This window comes from Leguminivora glycinivorella, chromosome 10 (genome assembly GCF_023078275.1).
Source record: "Leguminivora glycinivorella isolate SPB_JAAS2020 chromosome 10, LegGlyc_1.1, whole genome shotgun sequence".
NCBI classification, from domain to species: Eukaryota; Metazoa; Arthropoda; class Insecta; order Lepidoptera; family Tortricidae; genus Leguminivora; species Leguminivora glycinivorella.
Genome location: NC_062980.1, coordinates 13,574,576 through 13,591,486, shown reverse-complemented (window position 1 = coordinate 13,591,486; position 16,911 = coordinate 13,574,576). Strand labels below are relative to the sequence as shown.

Below are 16,911 nucleotides of genomic sequence, written 5' to 3'. Positions count from 1 at the left end.
TAATTATCATTCAGCTGGTTGCGATGACAAACTTTTTTTTAGATGCCCAGATTTTTCTTTGATCCAGAAGATCAAAAACTTCTATGGGACAAAGAATTTCACAAATCAAGAAAATCTTTTGCCATAAAATTTGTACGGAAATGAAACAAAATTTCGCCACTCGTTTGAAACTTCCCTTTTTTCGCACGTGTATCGTAATGTACTATTTCACATGCTATATTTTATTCTGAGTGATTCTATTTTTATCCTGTATCCTAGGTATAGCAAAGCAAAAATCCCATAATCCCTATAATAATATTATCTTTTATGGAAACCCTGCAGCCTTACCACGATCTTTTTAAAAACGATTCAAACGCAGAGCAGTTCAGTTTAGGTGCCTAAACTGAGCGTCTCAATTTGCTACCATGACCTCCAATGTTCAGAGTCGAAACTGAACCGCGTACAAGTGAATGAAAGACCGATATTGTCTCTGGTTCGCAACTGAATCGTTTTGGCAAGAAAAGGATGACGCTATAGGAATCGTATAAATCTATCTCGTTTTCCCCTTGTGACGTTTGATCGTTCGAAAACCAGGAACGAGTACTAATTTTTAATTTTATTTTATTCTTAAAACTGGAAAAAGAAACATTTAAAATATTTAAATGTAAAATTCACAATAATTACAATGATTTTTTGTAAAATATCGTGTCTTTTTGAACAAAACTATAAATAAATGATAAAAATATATATAATGACATTAATGACAGTTCGTTAAAGCTTATGTTTAGAACGTCGCGCCCTTGACTAGTAGGTAATTAATAATAAAGTTTTTATTTATGTATTTGAAGTGCTGTGCTCGGCTATAGAACTCGCAGTGTTTGGATGATATTTTAACAAATACGTAAGTCATTAGTATTTGTAGGTAGCTCACTCGTGTCTAAATTTAATGTATATCGCTAAGTTATGCTAGACCTAGTTGATTCCTTAGCCATCCTAGTTCTAGGCATAGTTTGTCGCAAGTGTTAACATGACTCCTTGGATATCGACTAAAAAAGGATCAGACTTTTTCTCGCTCTTTTTGATTTGCGTTTTTGCGAAAGTTGCGAGATCATAGGGCACTCTAAAAATGTAAAAACGTGTAGTTAGTTGGAATAGTTGGTCCGTAAATATCAACTAAACAAAATCATAAAACTTTATATTTTATTATCGAATCGGTAAGGATCGAAAAACCAAAATAATAAATTAATCAGGTGATGAAACTAGCTTTAGTTATATTTTCCATCTCCTACTCCTTATAAAAAACACAAAACTATTTAGTATCGCTAGTGTTACAATAAAGCGATTCAGAATAATGCGGTAAGTGAGTAACTTTTTATGAATCGCTAAATTTGACATTCCTGCGATTCAGTTTAGGCTCAAGTGGCATGTCATGGTACGAAATACACTTGAGATGAGTGAATGAAACGGCTGGGACGCTTATCGCTCGCTCGGTCGAAATTTGATCGCAATAACAATGTCGTGGTAGGAAATAGCGACGCAGTTCAGTTTAGGTCCTAAACTGAATCGCGTTAAGAGATCATGGCAAGGCCCCTGTTCTGTGAGGTCGACCCATTAATAACGTGTAATGTGTAGGTATGTTTATCAAGACGTAATGGCTTGTTTACGCAACACTGCTTCGGCATTATCATCGGTTACTATGGTAACAGAGGTACGGTTCAAAGGATCCGGCAACTATGTAGTAAACTTATATTGACCGGGATATAGACCGTGATTACCTTTTTGATTTTTGTCGAGCTCCCAGTCGCGACCAGTGGTAACGCTGAAAGTGAACGCAGCCGACGCGCGCGAAGGAGGGTAGATCGCGCGCTGTCTATACAACTTTAACATCCACCCGCCTTCGTCAGTTTTCCGTGATCATGATGCATGCAACTGCGTCGAAATATCGGGAGCTCGACAAAAATCAAAAAGGTAATCACGGTCTATATCCCGGTCAATATTAAGTCTAATGAAAATAACCGTGAATCATTCAAAACTCTTAACTATGTAGTAAGTTAAACTCGACTGTCGTAACCAAAATGCGTTATGCAAGTATACAGGTGTTTGATTACCACTGATGACCACTACTTTTATTAGACTGTACTAAACTGCCATTTGATAGCCGCGTCTGTTCTAGGGTTAAGTAAACGTCATAGATTGGAAAAAGAGGGGGGAGGCCTTTGCCCAGCAGTGGGACACAGTGGGCTCTGAATAATAAAATAATAACATAGTTTCATAGAAGTTTGACGTGTGACATATACACCATGACCACATCAAATCGATGCCAAATTAACATTGTACGATATAAAACTTACGTAATTTACTTATCAACTTATCAATGTTAGTATATATTAGGTACTAACCCCCTATTCATAAAAAAGTACTGAACTGATTAGTTAAAAAATGTTTTGTCCCTTTCTCGCAAAATACATAAGTCGAGGTGGCAGAAGGAGACAGAACACTTTGCAACTAATCAAGTCAATAACTTTTTTTCTGAGTAAGTATGTAATTCTAAATACTAAAACTTACCAAAGGCTTTCTTCTCATCCGAGTGTCACGCACACTTTTAAGAAATCTGTCCATTTTACGAAAACACTTTATCCTCACTTTATATGACATTCTCGCTGTGTTGGTACTGCTTATAGGTTTAATAGAACGTCCCTTCCTTAGCATTTTTCTAGTACGAAAATAGGCGGCCTTCAGAAGTCTTATTTTATTTTGTATTTCTTTAAGTGTCATCGGTAAACCCATGTTTGACAATTCTTCACGAATATTGACATAAGCTTTGTGTCGTTCAACGACGCTTGTAAATAAAGGGTCATTAGGGTCCCACAAACATTGTTCTTCGCGGTACAATCGGATTAGTTTAAACTTTAACTTATCCATTACGCCGGTCACTGTTTACCAGGTGGTAAGCGATAAGGATTACGCGTCGTAATTGTTTACAATCCGGTATGGTACTGCCTTCGCCACTTCGGTTTAGAATTGCACATGTCTTTGTTAGGTACAACGATAGTAGTGGGGATGTTATTGAAATAAATTAAGTATATCAAATTAGCAGTCTGTTTAGGTATTGATACTACTGATTACGCTATAAAAAGGCGTTTTATTTGTAACATGACATAATGACTGACGTGTTTATATTTCATCTAAATAAACCAAAAAGTACATTTGACAGATAACTTCAAAGAGGCTGAATAGACTAAAGCCATTACACAACAACAATCTTACAAGTTTTTCAACAATCTTACAAATATTAATCTTCTTACAAGAAATTGAATAGTATTAAATATGAGGACCTATACCTATATTGGTTAGTAAGGAAAATAATATACGTAATACATTTATACTTGTAATATATGTATACTTGCAGTAGGTAACAAATTAATAACTCGGCAAAATATCGAAAATGCTCTTATGAAAAATACCTAGAGGCAGCCTAAATTATACAATTTTGATGAAGTTTACATTATGAAATTTCCTGAAAAGATGACTGGAATATTATGTTTAATATTATCAGCCTTGAAATGTTGAAATTTCAGATAAGATGTTCAATTTCAAAATTGTTATTTAATGAAGAAATCCGTTCGGTCAGCGGACAGGGCAGTAACCTCATACATAAGAAGCCCCTGACCATCTCATGTAGGTACAGTCAACCAATTGGAACCCTAGGCCACTCCACAACCATGTCAAAATGGCAAGCAGTAAGAGATTTCTAACAATCTGATTTATAACGTCACTATGACATAGTTCTACAGTGGCCTAGCGTTCCAATTGGTTGACTGTACTAGACGGAACATAGAAGCCAACTCAAAGTCACCACTCGTATGATCTCCCGTAGGAATAGTATGGGTACGCGGCGCGCGGTTGCGTTAGCTACACAACTGACACAACTCGACCAAGGATTCATTGGGTTCCTTAATCCAGTTGTTTCAACGTTTACAACCAGCACTCGCAGCTATGGAAGGTTGTGCCTCTGAGGTGTAATGTACGTATACGAAGGATAGGTATGCAGTTGCATCTCGGTTACATCAGCTTACCTTGGCCTACAATAAAATATAAGAATGAATTATCCATTTCTCGGGATCTTGTTTTGCACCTGCCTGCAGTGCCTGCCTTTGTAATCTGATATACCTGTAAATTGATATTATATTGATTTAATACTGTTTTATATGCCATCACACATCACTGCCCATGAACAAAGAACTTGTTTACTATAATAAATAAATACCTAAAGGAAACCCTTTTATTTCAATATATTGTCACTACTTTAAAAAAAACCTTTTATCTTCGTCTGTCAATGAAAAGAAAATTGTAGTAAGTATGTATGGAATGCATATAGACTTACTGCGTTTTAACTTTGAGGAACAGCGTGAGATACGAGATTTTTTTAAAGTAGTGACGATATGTGAGTGTGTTTAGTAAAACGTCCCACTTTATCGGTTACCATTAAGGCGATATTTACTTGTATCTTTATATGAATAAACCTGACACAGCGGCTTTATAGCAATCAACAAAGTGGGACGTTTTCCCGTGCACGCTCAAATATTAATTCTATACTGTACTAGTCTTTCACCAACTTCTAACGCCGTACACTTCACCTGGGGCCTATTTCTCGTAGCAACAATTTACAAGTGGTAGTCAAAATACGACAAGTTGGAAAGAGACTTCCGCTTTTAACTTGTAGCTTTCAGTTTTGAGAAATGGGCCACAGGTCTATCATACTATGTCGTGGTGTAAGATGCTAGTCAATGCTTGCTGATTAAATCCTGGTATTTTGCCATGTAAAATACAAAAGTCACCACAAGTGTGCCGTTTAGATTTGAGAAGTTTGATTCCTCATGGATCCCATTACCAGAACTCGAGCTAGTCCAAAATGTGGTATGAAAACCCAACATACTAAACAAATATAACGAAGAGAACAAATCTCCTAACATGAGCTATGCGTCGTTGAGGAGTTCCGCTCTGATCATCATCAGTAATTCGACTGCACCAAAATTCACTGTTCTGAAGGCAAATGCATGGCTGTAGTTATAAAAATACCAAAGTCACCATAAGTGTGCCGTTCAGATTTGAGGAGTTCTGTTCAGCAATTCCACTGCACCAAATGTCACTGTTCCGTACGTAAATTCATGCTATTCTTATAAAAACACAAAAATCACCATATGAAGCGATACACCAAAACTACTTTCTGCTTAATAGGGTAATGAAATCTGAGTTAAAAACTTTGTTGTTTAATTGAAATAAGTACCTAGGCTGTAACTTCTAAAATACCACTCGAAATGCCCATTTGAAGTTATTGAAATTAACGTACTTTCATAATTAAGTTGTAATATTTAAGAGGGTTTAAATGCTTTAAATAGGTCGTTATGTAAATAGTTACGAATTTGTTATTATTTTGTTTATCCTTTAGTTTGCCCTTGTCCTGTCAATGTGAATGGATAAGAAATTTCCACGGGGATGAGAAGTGCATTTAATTTCTGTAGCTTTACAAGCCGAATTCCCTCACCTCGTCTGTCTGTAGGTATGCGGCCTGATGTTCGCGACAAACTCAAAAACTTCTAGATAAGAAAGGCAAATTTTAAATTTGCCTTATCTAGGCAAATTTTAAGTTTGCAGGGCAGGGTCTTTCTTTGCCCAAAAAATTAAGTTTAGCGGTGCAAAGGGGCAACGCCGCCAGCATCCTGGGTTCACTTCCAGAGGTCAGTCCTCTAATAGTTGAGATTTTTTATATTCAGTTTTAGCATTAATTTTATTTTTTGTTGTGTAACATATTTAAATTTTAAGTTGTATTTTAAATGTAGGAGGAAAAGATTAATTCTATTAGAAAATTTGAATTCTGCGCCTTTTTTTTACTATAAATGCGCTTACTCTTGGATACAGACTAGCCAAAGGCAAAGGCTTGGCCTACGATGGAGTAACTTAAGCTTGCCCAGCAGATGCCTGTTCCCTCTTGATTTGAAGGTTGCCGGGCTATATGAGCTCGGAAATATATTAGCCACCGGCAAAAACTTCTAACGAAAAACTTGTTTGACCGGTTTTCTTTTCATTTTAGATAACAAATGGGACTGCAGCGATGGAGGGCTAGACTGGCTGGCAATGGAAAGAGACAACGACACGGTGAAGAGGAAGATAGTAGATTACTACAAACTCATGTGCCACCAGCAGCTTTACAGAGGAAAGCCGCTGCATAAAGTTATGGACTTCATTAGAGTAAGTACCTACCTGTTTCGTATACTATGTTTTTTTTTCATTATACCACGTCGGGGGAAACAGGTATACGGCCCGCCCGATGGAAAGCGGTCACCGTAACCTATGGACGCGTGCAACTCAAGGGATGTCACATGCGCGTTGCCGACCCATTAGAAACTTGTACACTCCTTTTTTGAAGAACCCCATACTGTAGTTCATCGGGAATACCTTGGTAGGGAGCTCATTCCACAGCCGGAGCGTTCGTGGACTTCGTGGGAGAAAATTCCTCTGAAACCGCACGGTGCCCGACCACTTAGGTAGGTTGCAAGGTGTTCGGCTTAGTCTCAAATTGCTACCCACGCCACTCTCCTTTTCTGAACTCTCTTAAATACCGGCTGCATAAAATACCTATGTGCAACTTGTGCAATATTCATTGGTGCATACGTATTAACTACTTACTATTTGTAAGGAAAATTGTACCGTTTGTGCCTAAATAAACATTAAAACAATAGTTAGTTTTACAAGGGGGCAAAGTAGTTGTTTAACCGCACGTGCCGTCTACGGTATCTATACCCGAGCAAGCGAAAGATTCCAATAGTGAAACACAAAAATTTTCACCACACCAAAACTAACAAAATACTGACTATAAAACATCAAACTACTTAAATCAAATTCATTAGTTGATGTTTTAAGTGGGGAGCGGGCCACCTCAGCAAAAGATACTATTGATTCAAAACAAATGATTATAAGTAAATAGAGGCAGACAACAGTCGATCGTATTTATTTGCTTGACCTAATTCTTGTCTTTCGTCAGCATTCTGTGATCACGTTGTGCTGCGTAGTATGACGGCTTCAAATACATACATAAGGCGGTTTTTGGATTGCTGGCAATCTAAATCACATCGGTGTGCGAAATGAAAACTACTCGTTCACACAGCACTACGCATTAAAATCACAAATGCAATTATGATATGCTTAGATCAATATCTAAATATTGGCAATTCACTCTAAACATGACCTCAAATTACAAGAGCGGTGACCGACCGGACACTAGTTTCGAATCAGTTATTCTACGAATTGCTGGCACAGTGAAATTAGCCGCTGCACCGCTTAAATACATACCGTGTTATCGGCTGCAATATCCTCGAAATTGAGTCAGCACGTTTATGCTGTCATTTCGGCATGCTTGCCATTGCTGGCCCTGTAGCCGAATGGCATTTCTGCGATGCGAAACGCCGCAGAAATGCAGTCTGGCTCTGTCGTGACAATACGCAAGAACAATAGAGATAGATTTCTGAAACGTTTCGCAGAAATGCCATTCGGCTAGCGCAAACTAGACTGAATCGGGCTAGCGCGCATTCTAAGACGAGTGAAGAACTGGCTCCAAGGATATGTTTCGCATCAATGTGGATTATGCGCGAATCACACTGGTGGAAAGGAAAGCCTGTTCATAAGACTCAATCTTAGTCTGGTACCTAAAGTACAGACGGTTAGATCTGGTCCTCGGATCTCGGATTGCTACACAACACCGAGTCATGTGCTCAGCGGCGGACGGAGTACGTCCTAAGACTGGCTACACGCAGGAGGTGCACCAGCAGCTTCGCGCCATTACAAGTACATGCACTTCAGTTCATTTGTGTTCGCAAGCGCAGAATTTTGTACCAAAGGGTGTCGTGTTTAGGGAGGTTTCGGGGTAACGTTCAAACCCTGTCAGACATCATAACTAGTCTGTTACATCGACTACAGCGAAAATGTATTCTGTTTTTGTTCATTAATTATTATTACTTATGTATTTTAACTTGTTTTGTAGTTTCTCCAGACTTGTTAGGCGCTGTATTAGATCTCAGAAAGATAATTCAGTTCATTTTACTATCTTAAAACAATTAGGTATCGTATTTGACCATTCATAATGCCTGCAATGAGGTCAAATGATAGTGATATTTGCAATTACGACTGCGTTGTAAAAATAGCAATTACTTTTTACTATCGCTTGCACCTAACATCCTTGCAATAAGATTTATATTGTGTCAGCTAACACTGTAGACGATGGTTAATGCTCTTCAATATTAGGTAACATTATTGGACGTAGCGTTATTGTCGCCATTGACTTGGTAATTCAAACAGTCTTCGTTTTATGAGATGTTGGGATGCCGTCGAAATGTATGAAACAGCCATTTTTTTTTGCGATTTCACCATTGGTCCCATAATAAAAGTTGTTCATTATGACCTCAAATGTCACTATGCAAAATTTTGAACGGTTCTTTTTATTTCACCGTGTATATAATAATTTTGCTACCTTTGGTTTACATAGAACAAACAAGTTCATCTATGTATTTGTACAGGATGTAACATTAATGCTGGTGATCCATTTAAGAGCATAACCGGTATCGAATAGCGGTTACGGATACCACTTCCTTTTTTTTAAATAAACACCATGAAAATTAAAGGTACTATACGGCAATTATGTTACATAGTGTATACCCAACTAACAAAAATTAGTCTTATAGTGGCTTATAATGCCAAAAATAGTACTCTTATAATAACCTTGTAAACCCTTTACAAGAGGGCATTTGGGCACACCTTATATGGCCAAAAACCTTATATCCCCCTTGTAGTTGCTATATTATTAGCTTTCTTATCTTGTACGTGCTTTATTATGGCATGCAATAAGAAAGTTAACCTTATAATGGCAAGAAAAGTGCTTTTAAAAGGCTAATGTACTAATAAGAATCATATTTAAAGCTTTAATAAAGGCAATTATACTTGTAAGAATCATATTCAAAGCTTTAATAAGGGCAATAGCTCTTGTACACGTTTTGTGATCATCAGATATAAGGGAGTAAAACTCATAACGGCGAAACAGGATGCTGTTTTAAAAGTTTATTGTGCTTTTCGTAGTGATTTATGTGTACATCATCATCAAGTCATCCATTTTGCAAGTTAGTAAACGGTAAGTTAACTTTTACATATTACAATTATTTGCTTATTTATTATGAAAACTGTGTGGGAATCCAATTTCATGGTGAAATGTGATATAAAATGTGTTGTATTATTAATGCGCCCTTGTATTTCAACGGTTTTGTACTAAAAATGATGTTAATTAATTTTGACATGTCTTGAGCAAGGCTGTTATAAGAGTAAAAGCAGTAAGCACATCATTTACAAATACTCTATAAGAGTAAAAACTTTATAATAGCCACCGGTGTTACTTAAGATTCGCCATTTTATATATCTTTAGGGTTCCTTCTCACAATTAGTGAAATCCCGAACCTTACCATCTAGTTAAATATTTGTAACGGATACCAGTTAAAAATTCATAACGTTATCGTTAGAGAGCAGATTTCAGGTAGCGATTTAAATATTAATATTATGAATATGACTCGCATACAATATTTATTATTTTTTCTACACACGAAAAAATGTATGGGAACATAAAAGTAAAACCCTTTTTGGATGCTTTTGTGAATATTGGGCAAAAATTATAATGATAATAAATAAAAATAAAAAAAATATTTATTTATACTTATTTCTTTAATATTTCTTCTGTGCATTGCACAGTAAAAACTTCTATTATGGCTCAAAGAATATAAAAATGAAAATAATTCCCTTCTTATATATATTTAAATTGAAAGTCCATTATTTAGAATAAAATACTTTTTTTTTAAATGTAGTTTGATGAAAAAATAACATTAATTTAATCTAATTATTCAGTGAAGTTTGTGGTGTGCGATGTAGGTAATAATAATAGATTATAAACCACATGACATGTATTTAAAAAATTGCACTAGTCATATCCATATTAATATTTAAATCGCTACCTGAAAACCGCTGTCTAGTTATCATGTACTTGGCGCAAACCTTTGAAATTGCATTTTTGTTCGAAAGACCGTTCTTTTTAAACCGGTATTTTGGGGAACGCTTTGATAAAGGTTTGGTTCGATTAACCGGCATAGAACAAAATAAAACCGTGTAGTCCGCAGCATGTCAGGTAATACTGATATTTTCAATATTTAATTAGGAAGTTATACCTAGAATTTTCAATTCAAAACAAACTTGTGCTTCGGAATATTTAATCTTCTGGTGCCTTATTTTATTACTTCCTATTGATTTATTGTAAATGCTGAGTCAAATACTCTATTTGATATTTATTATTATGGTTATTGTTACAGAATCTGTGGATGAGATACATAGTCAGCCGTTTTTAGTGACGTGAAGATGACAACTCTTCTCCTCCTCTTAGTAAGTAAGTGCTATTGAAAACCACAGACGATTTCAGTACCGCCATCACAATGGACTTTGTGTCGATAACTATAAACAGCCTAGCCTAAGACTTCGAATAAATATTTTTTTTTTATTACAGATGAACTACAAAACGGCACATATTCTGATGGAGAAAATCAGTCACAATCATTACTTACACCCAAAAATAAGCCAGGAGTGGTGGATCAAAAAACATGCAAAATGGAAGAGGACGCAGGAAATAGTTTAGGTTGTAAGAAAATCACACCAAGCAAAGATGGCGCTGATAATTCAAAACAAGAAAACGAAAATCAATAATTATCTTTTGTGAATTTGACGAAGACCTCGATAAAAGAAACTACTTATTATTTTGGAAATTTACTGATAGCTTAATTACAATTTCTACCACCGTGTAGGCGCTCTGAAGAATATATTAATATTTTGAAGTATGTAGACTCATTGAAACAGCAACATCGTGAGCAATAGAACTGAAAATATTAATCTTATAAAGTTACTTGTATGGGTTTGGTTTCGTTGCACATAAATAAATATCTTAAAAACAGTGAGTTTGTCTTTATTTGTCCTCAATTTTAATCTGTCTTAGTCCCAAAAGGACTACATATAAAATCGGTTTCTTCTTAAAATAGCCGAACATTGTATTCACTTATTCAGATCGTCCAACATTCACAATGATAATCCGCAATAAAAGATTTTTTTTTTTATTTCAGACCAAAGACCATAAAGTAAGGAATACACTTTTGGAACTTATTCTAATAAAGTTAATCTTAAAAATTAATATTAGTAGGTACTGATGGATAAAAAAACTAAGTGCCTTGGTAATAGTCTCTTATACGCTCAGTTATGTATAATTGGCTACCTCCGAGTGCATGCTAGTCTGGTATAACCGGTGGACACTCTATTTAATAATGTAAACATTGTAAAACATGGAAACAATGGACCAGTTACATTTGCCCTCCAGTCGAGATCTGCCCCGCGGCCCCGCTGTATATACCTTAACATTTTTCACCGCAGAGCTACAGACACCTTAAATAAGAACAAAAAATATAATTATAGAGCTAAATCCAAACTCAATTCATCATTTAACGATATACCTGTATTACTGTCACTGCTGCTTGCCTGCATATTCTTATAATTATTCCATAATGGCATCCTCTACGGAACCACTAATCGATAAGTTGGGATCAGATTGTTCACATTCGCTGGATTTTCAAAATGACGAATCAAGTTTTATAAAAACTTTTAATACGACACTTTCAAGAATAATGCCTTTATAATTATTGTATAAGAGAAAATGTATTGCTTTAATTCTTTTAAACACTTTATAAAATGCTATAATTTGTTTGCTGGATAGACGTTTTATAATATGCTCCTATGAGGCATAAAGCATCATAGTTATCTTATGCATTACTTTTATAAGAATAATTGGCCATAACAAAAGCTTTTATAGTGCTTTGAATATTATACAGCGAAAAGGCATTTTAAATGGCTTCTATAAGAATACATATTTTTAAACCCTTATTGCAGTCATATAAATTGGATTTATTAACGTGTACATGGCCAAGTTATAAGAGTAAATGTACTATTGGCCAAATCCTCTTATAATGAGCTACTATAAGAGTAAATATTTTTAAACCCTTATTGCAGTCATATAAATTGGACTTATTAACGTGTACATGGCCAAGTTATAAGAGTAAATGTACTATTGGCCAAATCCTCTTATAATGAGCTACTATAAGAGTAAATATTTTTAAACCCTTAAAGCAGTCATATAAATTTGACTTATTAACGTGTACATGGCCAAATTATAAGAGTAAATGTACTATTAGGCCAAATTCTCTTATAATGAGCCGCTATAAGGAACTCTGGCATAATGAATGCTATTTTAAAACTACTATGAGTGTTAAGCCCTTATAGATTGATTTTATAAGGATATTTTGTTTGTTGGGTAGGGCCGAGCCGCGCGTGTCAGATTTTGTACTGAAGTTGTTACTTGCCTGTGATTTTAAATTATGTCTCAACAAGTTTTTCGACGTATTAATTGACGGAAAAATATTTCACATTTAGAAACTTCTTTCACGCGTTCCAAAGACCGTTGAGTGTACAATTCTAATTTCTTGGCAAACAGTCTGTTATCAATGGACCGTACCTTAAGTTTGGTAAGTGAACAAAGAGACATTTAATTGGTTCGTTGAAGGCGAAATTGAGCTCGAAATAAGTTTTACCTTTACTATATCACGGAATCGGGCTTGTCTACAGTTTCAACATTAAGTCAAGAACTTTGGCTTGTCCTAATATTATTTTAGTAGTTGCAGATATTTCAAATATCGAGATCAAAATTATTTTAGAATGAAAGTTACGGTACACACTAGACAGGAACGTAGACTTAAGAAGGCACGTTGGTCTCAATTCCGATAGCGATGTTTAGTTGGCCAGTTGCAAAACATTTAGTTTACTATTTCCTTGCGCTAAATAATATATATTTTATTAACCAAAACTGTACCATATTCTTAGAAATAAATGATTATGATTATGATTATGATATTACCATATTATTGGTACCGTTATAACGAAGGACTGCAACGAAATATCATAGTTCGAAAAACATATAATAATGTACATACTAAGTTCACATTATAAAGTCATATGTACATAACACCCCTTTAGGTACTTACTAAACCCATTAATTCCTCGAAGATACATTGCTAGCCGGAAATATAAGACAACATTATTTGAGACCCAAAAAAGAGGATTTTTCTCTGGAATTATCAGGGTAACTTTGACAACATAACATATTGCAACCCCAACTCATAAAAAGCCAATAACTACCCAGTAAAGAAAAGGATAAATTACTTTCAAAAAAAAAACACAAGACAGTTTCCTCGTAAAGGCGTGCACACTGCACACATCTGGCCTCCAGTCACCGCTATTCGGCCAAACACGGTCAAGTGTCATAAAAGATAAACGCAATACTCTATTGAGAATAGGGTCATCCAAATGTCTCTTCAAATTTCGACAGACGCAAATTTATGACTAAGACAAAAGGCCCATCGGACCATATGGCAGTCGAACCCACGCTACCTACTAAAAAAATAACATAGCTTTATTGTATAGGTAAATAGCTTTTTTTGCCAGAGCAGGCTAAACCAGCCCCAAAAATGTATTTATATTTACTCTCTAAGTTCTAGGTACCTAAAACGACACATGGCCGAGATCGAGTGTCTTGGGGTGTGGTATATGTGAATGTGACGAAACAGTAGCTGTAAGGTGATTATTAAGTTATTTTGAGTGACTAATACCACGTAATCTATCGTTGTTTTATTATTGTGCTTTCTTTAAGCGAACTTGTGCACGAGTGTCTAATGTGTAGTGGTTGAATGAATCATGAAAGTAAGGACTTAAAACTTGGTTGTCGTCCACGAACTAGAAGAAACTGTTTTCAAGAGGAACTGCGCTTCAAAACGTCATTCATCTATCACATCAGCGGACGTGTCATCACCGTTCATGGTAAATTTTCGAACTGTTAGCGGTCTACAACTACAACCACCAACATTACGCTGCACTTAGCCAACAGTAGATACAAGTTACTGGAACTCTTATGTCGCCAAGTCTACTCATAGATGAAGGACACTCAAATTGTTCTTTCTGCTACCTCCCGTGTTCGTCGTCTGCCAAGAACAAGAAGAAATACACCGGGTCCTGAAAGAATGACATGAAACGAAACTATCAACAGAAAAATAACCCAGTATCCCAAGAATGCTCAGCAGAGCAGCGGAACCCTCTTCGCAGATATTATATACCCTGTCTCTTCATATCACCAAGAATGACGTGAGGCTGCATAGCCGGTCGAATAAAGTAGTACTGTTAATAAAAATAAAAATAAAAATAAATACTAGACTAAAATCGTGTTTTATTGCCTCAGTTTTATCTTACAGCGAAAGCAGTTATTAGAGTGAAAATATTTACTGAATTTTCAGTGTAATTTATTTAGTTACCATATAGTTAAGTGTTGTGGCAATCGACAAGTATTTACTACACTCAGGGAGACTCCTTGGAAGAATTACGAGAAAGAGGGATAATATGGGTTCGTCGGAGTTACAGAAAACTCAACTACAATGGCTTTGGATACAAACAATCAATCTCAACATTAAAAAAAAACCGGGAAACAGTTTAACCGCAGTCGCCATCCCTTCGTATATATTTACACACATATCCATCCATCTTCCCTACACTGGGCACGATGCTAGTATTCGGTCTGGTTCTTCTACTCCCGTCGATCCCCATCCTGACTGCAAACGCCCCACACTCCCCACCCGTATTATTGGCTCACCGGTGTCTCGGGCAGGAGGGTCAGCCGGACATACCAGGGCGGCAGACGACGGGCGGAATACACGAGTAGGCCCGAAGGCGCGTCCTGAACCGGTACAGGTTCACCAGGACGGAGGTTGTTAGCACACCCAGCATACGCCTCTGACCGGCGGCCTGTATCGTGCCGGTACGTGCATTTGAGCAAGCTCGAGGAGCCTCCCGTCCCTCCCTCTCTGTTAGGACCAGCGCCTCTGCGTCCTTGCAGCAGTAACTGCTGGCTGGTGTAGTCACAGTACAGTGCTGATTATGATCGAAGTACAGTCGGTGTCATAACGTTAGACAAGAAATGAAAAATATTAAAAACTGCAACATTATTAAGTCGTCCCGTTTTGTTACATATGTATATTATTTTGAAAAGTTTATTATCTGATATAATTTACCCTACCTGCATTTACAGAAATATTAAATAACAAAATTCAAATAATGAAATAAGTACATACACAATTTAACATAGGTATTTAAAACAAAGCTATTATAATTTGCATGAAAAACTGGTTAACGTTGGGGCGGTAAACGTTTTTTAATTTAATGCTCAATTTTTCCACCAGATGGTTCGCCAGACCTGTCCAGAGCCCTGTTCCTGCGTGATGACGTACGTAGCAGAGGACAAGCATGGCGGACTGATCCCCATCATAACGGCCAACTGTACACAGATGGGGCTAGAGTACGCACCGGACACACTGCCACCTGGCACCACCACCGTCCGGCTCGAAGGGAACAAGGTAACACGGTACGATGTTTTCCATGTTGAATGTTTTTATAATAGGGAAATAGGGTACATTTAGAAAAAACTTGTCGTACAATGATCCCCATTATAGCGGTAACTGCAAGAGTATCGGACTAGAGTATGCTCTAATACCCTTCCACCTGGCGTAACCACCGTCCAGCTTGAAGGGAACAAGGTAACCCGGTAAGACGTTTTCCACGTTAAACTAATTTCATTATAATAAACTAGCTTTTACTCGCGGCTTCGCCCGCGTAATAAAAGTATTCTTATTGAAACGTTTACAAAAAATAAGATTTTCATTTAGATCCGTAGGTTTTTTTGTAGGTACATCTGTCCGCGATTATTTCGATTAAGGTAAAGCGGGGCAATTGTCAACTGGAGGGCCATTGTAACTGATCTATTTGCTGTACGGTCAGCCAAGAACCTTACACCGCTTTTTGGCTGACTGTACCTTACACATATTACTATTGTTTTAAAAGAAATTCTTGCAATGATTGTAGAATTGTTACACAGCGACCACAGCGTAGGTAGTAGGTACGAATATGTATGTATTTTACCTAAATAAATATTTATACTGGGGAAACTTCATACAACCCACATAGCCAGTATCTCGACGCTATGGTCGTCGCTAGGGTAAAAAATACTTCCTTGCATTATCGCTTACAATTTTTTCCATTTTGATTATACTTATTGCAAACGTAAACACATAAAAGGCAAGCAAACAACGATCTTCTTACAGCACTTTGAATGTAATAGTTATTACGGATGCAGGATACTCGCCGATGCCTACTTAAATACTAATCCCTTCCCACTGAGCCACCTGAATTTTACACTGCCTATCTCTATCCTTGTCCCCGACCCCGTCCCCGTCCCGTCCCTACCCCCTACTCTCCCTATCCCTATCCCTATCCCTATCCCTATCCCTATCCCTATCCCTATCCCTATCCCTATCCCTATCCCTATCCCTATCCCTATCCCTATCCCTATCCCTATCCCTATCCCTATCCCTATCCCTATCCCTATCCCTATCCCTATCCCTATCCCTATCCCTATCCCTATCCCTATCCCTATCCCTATCCCTATCCCTATCCCTATCCCTATCCCTATCCCTATCCCTATCCCTATCCCTATCCCTATCCCTATCCCTATCCCTATCCCTATCCCTATCCCTATCCCTATCCCTATCCCTATCCCTAACCCGTTCCTGTCCCTGTCCCTGTCCCTGTCCCTGTCCCTGTCCCTGTCCCTGTCCCTGACCCTGACCCTGTCCCTGTCCCTGTCCCTGTCCCTGTCCCTGTACCTGTCCTTGCCCCTGTCAAATTATCATGCTAGGAGGTGAACTTTGAAAAATC

The 16,911-nt window shown here is 37.1% G+C and overlaps 2 protein-coding genes across 2 annotated transcripts in view; one reads left to right on the top strand and one right to left on the bottom strand.

Moving 5' to 3' along the window:
* LOC125230247 (rho GTPase-activating protein gacZ-like) overlaps positions 1 to 2,938 on the bottom strand; it is an 89,808-nt gene extending 86,870 nt beyond the window's left edge. Inside the window, exon 1 of the mRNA XM_048135350.1 lies at positions 2,545 to 2,938. The gene's annotated coding sequence lies outside the window, so the exon portion shown is untranslated. The remainder of the gene's footprint in view (positions 1 to 2,544) is intronic.
* Positions 1 to 16,911, top strand: part of LOC125230248 (protein singed wings 2) — a 108,619-nt gene that overhangs the window by 55,884 nt on the left and 35,824 nt on the right. The window contains exons 5-6 of the mRNA XM_048135354.1: positions 6,071 to 6,228; positions 15,381 to 15,554. Coding sequence (XP_047991311.1) covers positions 6,071 to 6,228; positions 15,381 to 15,554 — 332 coding nt within the window. The remainder of the gene's footprint in view (positions 1 to 6,070; positions 6,229 to 15,380; positions 15,555 to 16,911) is intronic.